The sequence below is a fragment of the Sus scrofa genome, chromosome 6 (assembly GCF_000003025.6).
Source record: "Sus scrofa isolate TJ Tabasco breed Duroc chromosome 6, Sscrofa11.1, whole genome shotgun sequence".
Lineage (NCBI taxonomy): Eukaryota > Metazoa > Chordata > Mammalia > Artiodactyla > Suidae > Sus > Sus scrofa.
In genome coordinates this window covers 105,666,481-105,678,744 of record NC_010448.4, presented here as the reverse complement: position 1 = coordinate 105,678,744, position 12,264 = coordinate 105,666,481, and the positions used below count along the sequence as shown (strand labels likewise).

Below are 12,264 nucleotides of genomic sequence, written 5' to 3'. Positions count from 1 at the left end.
TTGATATAACGTAGGGCCAGTCTTTAGAAAACAAGAAATACTATAAATAAAACCAATTTAAAACACACAATATTTTCTAATCCAGAGATGGCTAAGTCTGCTTAGAGCTAAAGTGCTGTCACTGATACAGGTAAACTTTTTTGTTTGTTTTATTCTGTTTGGGTTTTTGTTTGTTTGTTTGTTTTTGACTGCCACCTGGCATATGCAGTTCCTGGGCCAGGGATCAAACCTGCATCCTGGTGCTGCAGAGATGCTGCCAATCCCATTGCTCCACAGCGGGAACACCACAGATAACCTTGAAGAGACCTGGCCAGTGCTGTTTTTAAGCCAAGAAGACTTTTAGATGAAGCGATTTGAATTCAAAAGCTGACTCAGAAATTTACCAGCTGAGTATGGTGGGAAAGTTCCATAACCTTTCTAGGCTTCAGTTTTTGCACCTGGAAAATGGAAATAATAATAGCTATTTATTTTATTTTTTTGTCTTTTTATCTTTTTAGGGCCATACCCGTGGCATATGGAGGTTCCCAGGCTAGGGGTCTAATTGGAGCTGTAGCTGCCGGCCTACACCACAGCCACAGCAATGTGGGATCCGAGCTGCGTCTGAGACCTACACCACAACTTACAGCAACACCGGATCCTTGAACCACTGAGCGACGCCAGGGATCAAACCCACACACAGCCTCATGGTTCCTAGTCAGATTTGTTTCCTCTGCACCACGATGGGAACTGCCATAATAACTACTTTAAAATGGATATCTGCAAAGCAATGAGTTTAGGTTCCTTATCCAAAAAGAGTTTGGTAAATTATAGCTCTCATTAGTTTGACACATTAAGCTCCTGACTTACCTTGAAAATTAAACACATTTATATATTAATATTCACATATAAACATACTGCCATCTTCATTTGCACTTGTACTATCTCACCCACTTAAATCAATAACTCCTGTTGCAGAGTTCCCTGGTAGCTCAGCAGGTTAAGGATCTGGCATTGTTACTGCTGTGGCTCTGGTTACTGCTGTGGCACAGGTTTGATCTCTGGCCCAGGAACTTCCACATGCTGTGGGGTGTTACCAAAAAAGAAAAAAAAAAAAAAAAGGAGTTCCATAGTGGCACAGTGGTTAACGAACCCGACTAGGAACCATGAGGTTGCGGGTTCGGTCCCTGCCCTTGCTCAGTGGGTTAATGATCCAGCATTGCCATGAGCTGTGGTGTAGGTTGCAGATGGTGGCTTGGATCCCCCGTTGCTGTGGCTGTGACGTAGGCTGGTGGCTACAGCTCCAATTAGACCCCTAGCCTGGGAACCTCCATATGCCATAGGAGCGGCCCAAGAAATAGCAAAAAAAAAAAAAAAAAAAAAAAACTTCTATTGCATAAGACAGTGGTTGAATTTCTTTCCTGATGCCCCTACACACCTGCCGCGCGCGCGCGCGCACGCGCGCACACACACACACACACACACACATTACAAAATATGTGATGTACCAGGCTAGTGATTCCTGATGAGGTTGGTATTGGTGGACTCCTAAAAAGATCTGGCTACAAAAATCACAGGGTAAAGGAGTTCATACTATGGCACAGTAGGTAAAGAACCTGACTGCAGCAGCTCAGGTTGCTTTGGAGGCACAGGCTTGATCCTGGGCCCAGGGCAGTGGGTTGAGGACCTGGTGTTGCCACAATTGCAGCTCAGATTCAGTCCCTGGCCTGGGAACTTCTATATACTAAAGATGTGGCAATTAACAAAACAAAACAAAACAAAAAACCCCACAGGGTAGAGCAATTGAAGGTACAATCCTTTGTGCAGCAGTAATGTTGGTACCCTGCCCACTTCCCCCAGATCACTTTACCAACCCCATCTGGTGCTGCTGCTAACTGCTCACCCCTGCAACCTTCTCCACATGGCTGCGCTTGGGACCACTTATGCCCCAGAGCTCCCTGCAGGATTAGGCTGAGGTCACCTGAAGCCATCTCCCTGATTAGCTTCTCCCTCTTCTCTGTCTTACTTGCCTCAACCCCTTTAAAGTTTCACCTGAAAGCATCCTTAATCTGTTACCCGTGTCAGAGTCTCAGGCTCTGCTTCTAGGGAATCTGACCCAAGACATTCTGTATCCTAGTGATTCACTCTCTTTCAAACTGCAAAGTTGTGGCCCATGTGTGGTTTGAGAAATAAGTTTAGAGGATCACAACTGTCACATTAAAACAAAAATAAAAACTGGAATAGGACAGACTAGAAGAGAAAATATTAAGGTGCATTGCATCTAATAAGTCATATACAATTGTTATGGAACATTCCTTTTCCATGATGTGTGTGTATAAATATGTGTGTTTGCACATAAGTAGAGGTGTGTTTTTGAATCATGATGTGAAATGTACTTGAAACTGTAGACCACAGTCAAAATATTTTTAAAGCTATTCTTCAATCCCAGCTGACTCTCTGATTCTGTTACCTAATTAGATAGATTATACTCTCAAGAGAGTAAAATAATTTGATATAGTTGAACACTTTTAATTTAAAGAGGAAAAATTCTTGTGATGAATGAGGAAAATAAAATTTTAAGAAAATTTTCTGAATTTTGTTACTTGAAGCCACTGGAATGCTAGGGCTAATTTGTTATTTCAGCACAGCCTAGCCTATCCTGACATATGGTATTAAATTAATCCTGAATGTGCACTGGAATTTAGTAATCTTTTATTGTATAATCCTTCTTAGGTAGTTCCAGGTGTTCACGAAGGAAAGTTTTCTAAAGAAGATGAAATGAGGATAGACTTAAGCATTCCGCCTTCCCCTAATTTCACACTCACCATCCCTCTTGAAGAAAGTGCTGAGAGTTCTAACTTCATTAGCCACATGCTGGCGAAAGCTGTACAGCAGTTTAAGGAACATTTTAAAACTCGGTAAGTAGAGTGCCTGATTCAAAATGCCTATTGACAGGAAGAGATGATGCATAAAAGGAAAAAACAACAAAATTACTTTTAAAACACCTTCAACCTCCTTAATAATCAAAGAAATGAAAACTAAGACAGGATAGCATTTTTGGCTTATCATATCTGCAGATAAAAAAAATAAGTCCTGATAGGATGTGATGAAATGAGAATTCTCATATATTATTGCCAGGAATATAAACTGTTTTTTGCCTTTTGGAAAAACTACTCAATTATACATATCAGGATTCATGAAATTTCTTTTTTAAAAATTTTGTTATTGTAGTTGATTTACAATGTTCTGTCAATTTCTGCTGTACAGCAAAATGACCCAGTTGTGTGTGTGTGTGTGTGTGTATATATATATATATATATATATATAATTTTTCTCACATTATCCTCCATCGTGTTCCATCACAAGTGATTGGATATAGCTCCCTGTGCTATACAGCAGGACCTCATTGCTTATTCACTCTAAATGCAATAGTTTGCATCTACTAACCCCAAACTCCCAGTCCATCCTACTCCCTCTCCCTCCCCTTGGCACCCGCAAGTCTGCTCTCCATGTCTATGAGTTTCTTTCTGTAGATAATTTTGTTTTGCCATATTTTAGATTCTGTATATAAGTGATATCATATGGTATTTTTTCCTTCTGACTTACTTCCCTTAGTATGAGAATCTCTAGTTCCATCCATGTTGCTGAAAATGGCATTATTTTGTTCTTTTTATGGCTGAGTAGTATTCCATTGTGTATGTGTACATCTTAATCCATTCATCTGTTGATGGACATTTAGGTTTCCATGTCTTGGCTATTGCGCATAGTGCTGCAATGAACATAGGGGTGCATGTATCTTTTTGAATTGTAGTTTTTTCTGGATATACGTCCTGGAGTGGGGTTGCTGGATCACATGGTAGTCTGTAATTTGTTTTCTGAGGTACCTCCAAACTGTTTCCCATAGTGGTTGTACCAATTTACATTCTCACCAACTGTGCAGGAGGGTTCCCTTTTCACCACATCCTCTCCAGCGTTTGTTATTTGTAGACCTATTAATGATAGCCATTCTGACCAGTGTGAGGTGGTACCTCATTATAGTTTTGACTTTCATTTCTCTAATAATTAGTGATGTTGAGCATTTTTTGATGTGTGTGTTGGCCATCTGTATATCTTCTTTGGAGAAATGTCTATTTAGGTCTTCTGCCAATTTTTCAATTGGCTTGGGTTTTTTTATTGTTGTATTGTATAAGTTGTTCATATATTTTAGAGACTAAGCCCTTATTGATTGCATCATTTGCTATTATTTTCTCCCATTCCATAGGTTGTCTTTTTTTTTATGTTTTCCTTTGCTGTGCAAAATCTTGTAAGTCTGATTAGGTCCCATTGGTGTATTTTGGTTTTTGGTTTTATTTCTATTGCCTTGGGAGACTGACCCAAGAAAATATTTGTACAGTTGATGTCAGAGAATGCTGTGCCTATGTTCTCTTCTAGGAGTTTCATAGTGTCTTTTCTTTTGTTTAAGTCTTTAAGCCATTTCAAGTTTATTTTTGTGCATGGTATGAAGATGTGTTCTAGTTTCATTGATTTACATGTAGCCATCCAGTTTTGCCAGCATCCTGAAGAGACTGTCTTTTTCCCATTTTATATTCTTGCCTCCTTTGTCAAAGATTAATTGACCATAGGAATCTATGAAATTTCTTTTTGACACAATAATTCCACTTCTGGAATCAATCCAAAGGAATAAATCTAAATTTGACTAAAAGGTACCACCCCCACCCCCCACCCCAAGATCTATATTTGCAAAATTATTTGAGTCAAGTGCTAAAAACAATCTTAATGTCTAAAGATAAGACAAAGTTTAAAAAACTATGGCTAAATATGCTAAATAAGATGGGATTAAGATGGCGAATAGAAGGACTGGAGCTCAACTTCTCTCCTAAAAACAACAAAATTCACAACTAAAGGCTGAGCAATCTTCACCCAAATGGACCAGAAACCTTAAAAAGATATCCTACTCCAGAAGAAAAAGAGGAGGTCACATCAAGATGTAGGAGGGGCAATTTCACGATATAAATAACCCCATACCTCCCGAATGGGAAGCCCTACAGACTGGAAACTAACTGGTTCACAGAGACTCACCTACAGGAGTGAGAGTTCTGAGCCCCACATCAAACTCTCATGTATGGGGATCTGGCACTGGGAGAAAGAGCCCCTGGAGCATCTGGCATTGAAGGCCAGTGGGGCTTGTGTGCAGGAGCTCCACGGGACTGGGGGAAACAGAGACCCCATTCTTTTTTTTTTTTTTTTTTTGTCTTTTTTCTATTTCTTTGGGCCACTCCCACAGCATATGGAGGTTCCCAGGCTAGGGGTCGAATCGGAGCTGCAGCTACTGGCCTACGCCAGAGCCACAGCAACACGGGATCCGAGCCGTGTCTGCAACCTACACCACAGCTCATGGCAACTCCGGATCGTTAACCCACTGAGCAAGGGCAGGGACCGAACCTGCAACCTCGTGGTATCTAGTCAGATTCGTTAACCACTGCGCCACGACGGGAACTCCAGAGACCCCATTCTTAAAAGGTGCATACAGACTTTCACGTGCACTAGGTCCCAGGGTAAAGCAAAGTCTCCATAGGAATCTGGGTCAAACCTGACTGCAGTTCTTGGAGGACATCCTGGGAAAACAGGGGTGAAGGTGGCTTGTTAGGGAAAGACATTGAAAGCAAAGCTCTCAGGAATATTCAGCAGCCATGCCTTTCTCTAGAGGTGGCCATTTTGGGAAAATCTGGCCCCACCTGTCAGTCAGCACTGAGAAGCCCCAGGCCAAACAACAATCCAGGTGGGATCACAGTCCTGCCCATGAATAAACTGGCTACCTAAAGACCCCTCAGGCACACAGCTGCCTCTAATCCCACCCAGAGACTAAGCCCCACCCACCAGAGGGATTAGAATTGGCTCCACCTACCAGTGGGCAGGCATCAGCCCCTCCCACCAGGAAGCCTACAGCAAGCCCCCCATACTGACTTCAGCCTCAAGGGGAGCAGACACCAGAAGTAAGAGAGGCTACAACTCTAGTATCTGTAAAAATGTCACCACAGCAAAAACCTATAACAATGAAAAGACAGAGCACTATACCTCAGATGAGGGAGAAAGGAAAAACCCTAGAAAATCAGCTAAGTGAGGAGGAGATTCTCAGCCTCCAGGAAAAAGACTTTAGATTGTTGATGCTGAAGATGATGCAAGACATTGGAAATAAACTGGAGGCAAAGATGGATAACTTACAGGAAACACTGACCAAAGAGATACAAATATAAAACTTAAGAAGAGATGCAAAATACAATAACTGAAATAAAAAATTCGCTAGAAGAATATAGGTGGCAGAGGAACAAATAGGCGAGGTGGAGGACAGATTAGTAGAAATTATGGATGCAGAACAGAAAAGAGAAAAAAAGATTGAAAACAAATGAAAAGAGTCTCAGAGAACTCTGGGACAACGTTAAACGCACCAATATTTGTATTATAGGGGTGCCAGAAGGAGAAGAGAGAGAGAAGGGGATAGAAAAAATATTCCAAGAGATAATAGCCGAAAACTTCCCTAACATGGGAAAAGAACCACTCACTCAAATCCACAAAGCACAATGAATACCATATAAAATAAACCCAAGGAGGAATACACCAAGACACATATTAATCAAACTTACCAAAATTAAAGACAAAGAGAAAATCTTGAAAGCAGCTAGGGAAAAGAAACAACATACAAGGGAACCCCAACAAGGTTATTGGCAGATTTTTCAGGAGAAACTCTGCAGGCCAGAAGGGAGTGTCATGGTATACTTAACGTGATGAAAGGAAAAAACCTCCAACCAAGATTACTTTACCCAGCAAGGCTCTCATTCAGATTTATCAAAAGTTTCACAGATAAGCCAAAGCTGAGAGAATTCAGCAACACTAAACCAGCCTTACAACAAATACTAAAGGGACTTCTCTAGGCAGAAAAGAAAAGACAGCAACAGGAAACAAAAATTCCATAAATGTAAAGGCTCACAGTAAAGGTATATATATATATACAGTAAAGATACAAAATCATCCATTGACAATTATACCACCAAAATCAGAAATCATGAGAAGAGGTGGGTACAAATGCAGGACACTGGAGATGAACTTGCAATTAAGAGACCAACAACTTAAAACAATCTCATATACATATAGACTCATATCAAAACTTCAGAATAACTGCAAACCAAAAATCTACAATTGATACACAAACAAAGAAAAATCAACTCAAATACAACACTAAAGATAGTCATCAAACCAGAAGAGGAGAGAACAAGAGAAAAAGGAAAGAAAAAAGAGCAGTAAAAACAAATCCAAAGCAATTGATAAAATGGCAATAAGAACACACATATCAGTAATTACCTTAAATGTTAATGGACTAAACGCCCCAACCAAAAGACATAGACTGGCTGAATGGATACAAAAACAAGACCCATATATATGCTGTCTTCAAGAGACCCACTTCACTTCTAGGGACACTTACAAACTGGAAAGTAAGAGGATGGAAGAAAATATTTCATGCAATATTTATTCATGCAATAAACTTCAGGGATCAAAAGTAAGCTGCCCAATGTCATATGTCTTATTGAAGGTTTTCAAGTGACAGTTTAGCTCACAGACAATAACTCTTATAAGCTGCTCTGCTCAACTCCTTCTTTCTGTCTACTACCCAATGGGCTTGTAGCTCAGAAGAGGGTCAAATTTATTTCAGCATTGCTGATTGCCTATAGAGATCTGTTCTTCAGATTCTGCTTGGAATGAGGGATAGCATTTTAATGGTTTGTTCATTAATTAATAATTTAAATAAAATCTTGAAGTGTTTTTTTAAAAAAAGCTGGTGCAGTTATGTGCATGGAGAAGCATTTGAAAGATGGTCTACAGAGAGAAATGGAAGTTGATACACAAAGAGAAGCAGAAAGGGAGTTCCCATCATGGTCATGGTTCAGCTGTAACCTGACTAGTATCTAACTAGTATCCATGAAGACTCTGGCTCAATGCCTGGCCCTGCTCAGTGGGTTAAAGGATCCGGTGTTGCTGTGAGGTGTGATATAGGTTGCAGACGTGGCTTGGATCTGGTGTTGCTGTGGCTGTGGCATAGGCTAGCAGCTGTAGCTCTGATTCAACCCCTAGCCTGGGAACTTCCATATGCTGTGGGTGCAGCCCTAAAAAGACAAGAAGAAGAAGGATGAGGAAGAGGAGAAGGAGAAGGAGGAGGAAGAAGAAGAATAGAAGAAGGAGTAGAAGAAATGGCCTTAGAGGAATTTTGATCCCCCACTCCCCAGCCTTGTTTGCAGGGCTGCCTGTGACTCTGGGTCACCACCCTCTAGATGTAAAATATTTGCCTCTAAACATTTGCAATTAATCTTATATTAAATCCCCGCTATTGAATGATCTGGCATGTCTTTTGTGCTCCTGGCTGGACCCTGACAAATATAAATGTCCTTGTAAAAAATAAAAAATTTTTTAAAAAATTAAAAATAAATAAATAAATAAATATGCTCAATAAATCTTATGAAACCACTAAAAATATTTACAAAATTTAAATAATGACATGACAACTACTGGAACAAGGGTTTATTATAAGCCTATCTATGAGGTAAATATTATTATTACCATTTTCCAGAAAAGAACTTGAGACTCAGGGTCCAAGGTTATATGAATTACTCAAGTCAGTAGGCGGTAGAGACAAATTTTAATTTGGTTCTCTCTGACTCATAATTACTACGTTATACTGCTTCCCATTAGAACATTTGGTCCAAAAATTTTTTAAAAAATAAAAGCAAGATGCAAAATCTATAAATGTCATGATCAAAACAAAAAATCTAAAATTTGCATTAAAAACAAAGAATTGGCACAAATTACAATGTGGAATGTATGATTTTTGAAAATCTTTTCATTTTCTGAAATTTTTACAATTTTCTATAGTAAATAACTTTAAGACTTCAAACTAGAAGATATTATTTTGGGGTTCCCATTGTGGCTCAGTGGATTAAGAACCTGACCCGGTGTCTGTGAGGATGTGGGTTTGATCCCTGGCATTGCTCAGTGGGTTAAGAATCCACTGTTGCCACAGCTACAGCATAGGTTACAGATGCAGCTATGATCTGGTGTTGCTGTGGCGCAGGTCAGCAGCTGCAGCTCTGATTCAGCTCCTAGCCCAGGAACTTCCATATGCTGCAGGTGAGGCCCTAAAAAAAGAAAAAAAGAAGTCATTATTTTGCTAAAATAACTAGTTAAAAGGAGATAGAACAACATATCAATGTGTTGTGCATCTTTAAACCTTAGTACAAGTACTTTCTTTCCATGATATTCCTACATCGAGATAAAATGGAGGTCTACTAAGTTGGCAGGGAAAATAATTGAATGACATTTCAAGATTACATGTGTCACTTAAATTTAGGATGACCTTCTAAATTAACAGCACAATTAAAACTGTACATAAAAATTAAAAAAGAAGAGTTCCCACTGGCACAGAAGGATTGGCGGCATCTCTGCAGCGCCAGGATGCAGGTTTTATCCCCCGCCTGGCATAGTGGGTTAAAGATCTGGCATTGCCATATGGCTTCAATCTGATCCCTGGCCAGGGAACTCCATATGCTGTGGAGTGGCCAAAAAAGAAAAAAGAAAAACTATACATAGTATTCTCATGTGGTAATATGGTCAAGCTTAAAGACTAGTTAAATTTTAATCCTAAGGTGTTATTCATAAGAGATCTTGTTAGTAGGTCACCATCAATGTATAATTAAGCTGGATATTTCTGGATTAGAGGACTCTTCCTTTACCTCTGAATTTTGGAGAAGTTTTTGTTTAAGTTACATCCAAATCAAACCCCCAATATTCTTTTTAGGCATCTCCCTAAGTGGAAGGCACAGGACCCAGTACTGTGGAGGAGAAAATGATGGATTTGAGAGGTACATGACACAGAACAGTAAGGCCAGGAGGCATTTAGTGAGTGTCCAAGGGGAACTTCCAGGAGTTGAGGGGAGGGTCTTTACTTTTCTCTGGGGAGAAACTTCTCAGCATGATATATTTCCTTTTTTTCTCTTCCTTTCCTATCAGCCTTCTATCCGCTTTCATCTTTTCCTCTTTCCTTCCCTCCCTCCCTCCCCCAGTTGCTTCTGCCTCCACCCCCCCAAGTATATATGATACACATCATGTATATTTGCTCACGTATACTATCAAAATAATATTTGATCATTTTATATATAATGATCAGATATGAAAGTGAGTATATTCCAAAATCGATTCCAAAAAGAGGGAGAAATGTGAGCAAATGGGGGTGAAAAGACTGGAGTGCCTCATCACTAGGGATGCTAAGAAGTCCTATTAAACTAGTCTCCTCCAACCAGGATGATCCCACCTCCCTCTGTCTAGGAATCTCCCCCTATAGGAATTTGGATTCTTTAGTTGTAAGCAACCAAGATCAATTCAATGAAAAGAAATGGAAAACTATGGTCTGACTCAGAAAATAAGTGTAGGATTTTGAGGAAGAAAACAGTGTGCTGGTGCTCAAATAAGTACTGACTATTTATTTATAATTGAAAAATAAAAATATTTTCAATAAAATCTCTTCACAGATTTTGGAATGAAGAGACTGCAATGACAATGTGAAATGATAGACTGAAAAACTGAGAGTGAACAAACTATTTACTAGTAAGGCTCACAAAGTGATCTTTCATAAAGGCAATATTAATGTTTTTCTTTTTAATGCATAGTTCTTTAATTCTAAAAGTAATAAAATCACAAATTCCAAAAATTTAGAAGAATTATCCACCATCCCATCATCTTTACAAAACTGCTGTTATCATCTTCCTTTTTTTTTTTTTTTTTTCTTTTTTGGCCAGCCTGCAGTATATGGATTTTTTCTGGGCGAGGGATCAGATCTGAGCCACAATCTCGACCTAAGCTGCAACTATGGCAGGGGCCATCATAGAGATTCAATAAACCAGGAGAACTGAGAAGACCCCCTTCAAACAGTGTTATTAAAAATATGCCTACAGGAGTTCCTGTCGTGGCCCAGTAGTTAATGAATCCGACTAGGAACCATGAGGTTTCAGGTTTGATTTCTGGCCTTGCTCAGTAGGTTAAGGATCTGGTGTTGCGTGAGCTGTGGTGTAGGTCACAGATGCGGCTCAGATCCCACGTTGCTGTTGCTGTTGCTGTGGTGTAGGCTGGCAGGTGTAGCTCCAATTCAACCCCTAGCCTAGGAACCTCCATATGCCGCAGGTACGGCCCTAAAAAGAAAAAAAAAAAATTCAGTCTACAAGTAATTTATTAACATTTTGACTGTTGATACTTTTTTTAAAGGTGAGATCTGATGCATCCTATACCTGACAAGTAGAATTACCTCTTCAGCTGAGACCTGAAAATCCTGAACACATAAGATAATACAGTAAATGTGGTTGCAGGAAAGTATGTCAGTTATATATTATAAAGTATTTTTAATTTTCTTATGTTGAATGGTAGTTTAATAGCTATTCAAATTGAATTAAAATGAAAATTCATTTTTTTAAATCAAAGGTAAATATTACTGTATCCTATGGTATATTAGTAGTTTGTATATTAAATATTGAATCACTAAGGTGTCTGTGTTCTATTGCTTCTACTACAAATATACCACTTTTGGTGGGGGGGGCTTTTAGAGCCACACCCACGGCATCTGGACGTTTTCAGCTAGGGGTCGAATCAGAGCTGTAGCTGCCTACACCGCAGCCCACAACGACACCAGATCCCAACTGCGTCTGGGACCTACACTGCAGCTTGCCGGGATCCTTAATCCACTGAGCAAGGCCAGGCATCAAACCTGTATCCTCTTGGATACTAGTCAGGTTTGTTACTGCTGAGCTACAATGGGAACCCCCACTTTCTAATTAACAAAGAAGATTTCTTCCAATTTGGTTTTGAGCTTATATAATATTTGACTTTTTGAAAAAAGCTGTAATTCATTCCTTTATGTAAAGATCTATAGCTTTTGCCTAGATTTTTTGTGATAAGATAGGAATAACAAAAATTACTGTTTTAACCACTTTTAAGTGTCCAGTTCAGTGGCATTAAGTAAATTCACATTATTGTGCAGCCATCACCATCATCCATCTCCAGAACATTTTTCATCTTCCCAGACTGAAACTCTGTCCCTATTAAACAGTAACTCCTATTTCTCCCCTTCTCCCATCCCTGACAACCACCACTCCGCCTCTATAAATCTCACTACTCTAGGTACCTCATATAAGTGGAATCATATAGTATTTGTCCTTTTGCAACTGGCTTATTTCACTTAGTATAATGTCCTCAAGG

At 39.5% G+C, this 12,264-nt stretch overlaps 1 protein-coding gene across 1 annotated transcript in view; it reads left to right on the top strand.

The window, feature by feature from the left end:
* The window catches only part of CLUL1 (clusterin like 1), a 44,739-nt gene that overhangs the window by 28,579 nt on the left and 3,896 nt on the right, over positions 1-12,264 (top strand). The window contains exon 7 of the mRNA XM_021097608.1: positions 2,710-2,894. Coding sequence (XP_020953267.1) covers positions 2,710-2,894 — 185 coding nt within the window. The remainder of the gene's footprint in view (positions 1-2,709; positions 2,895-12,264) is intronic.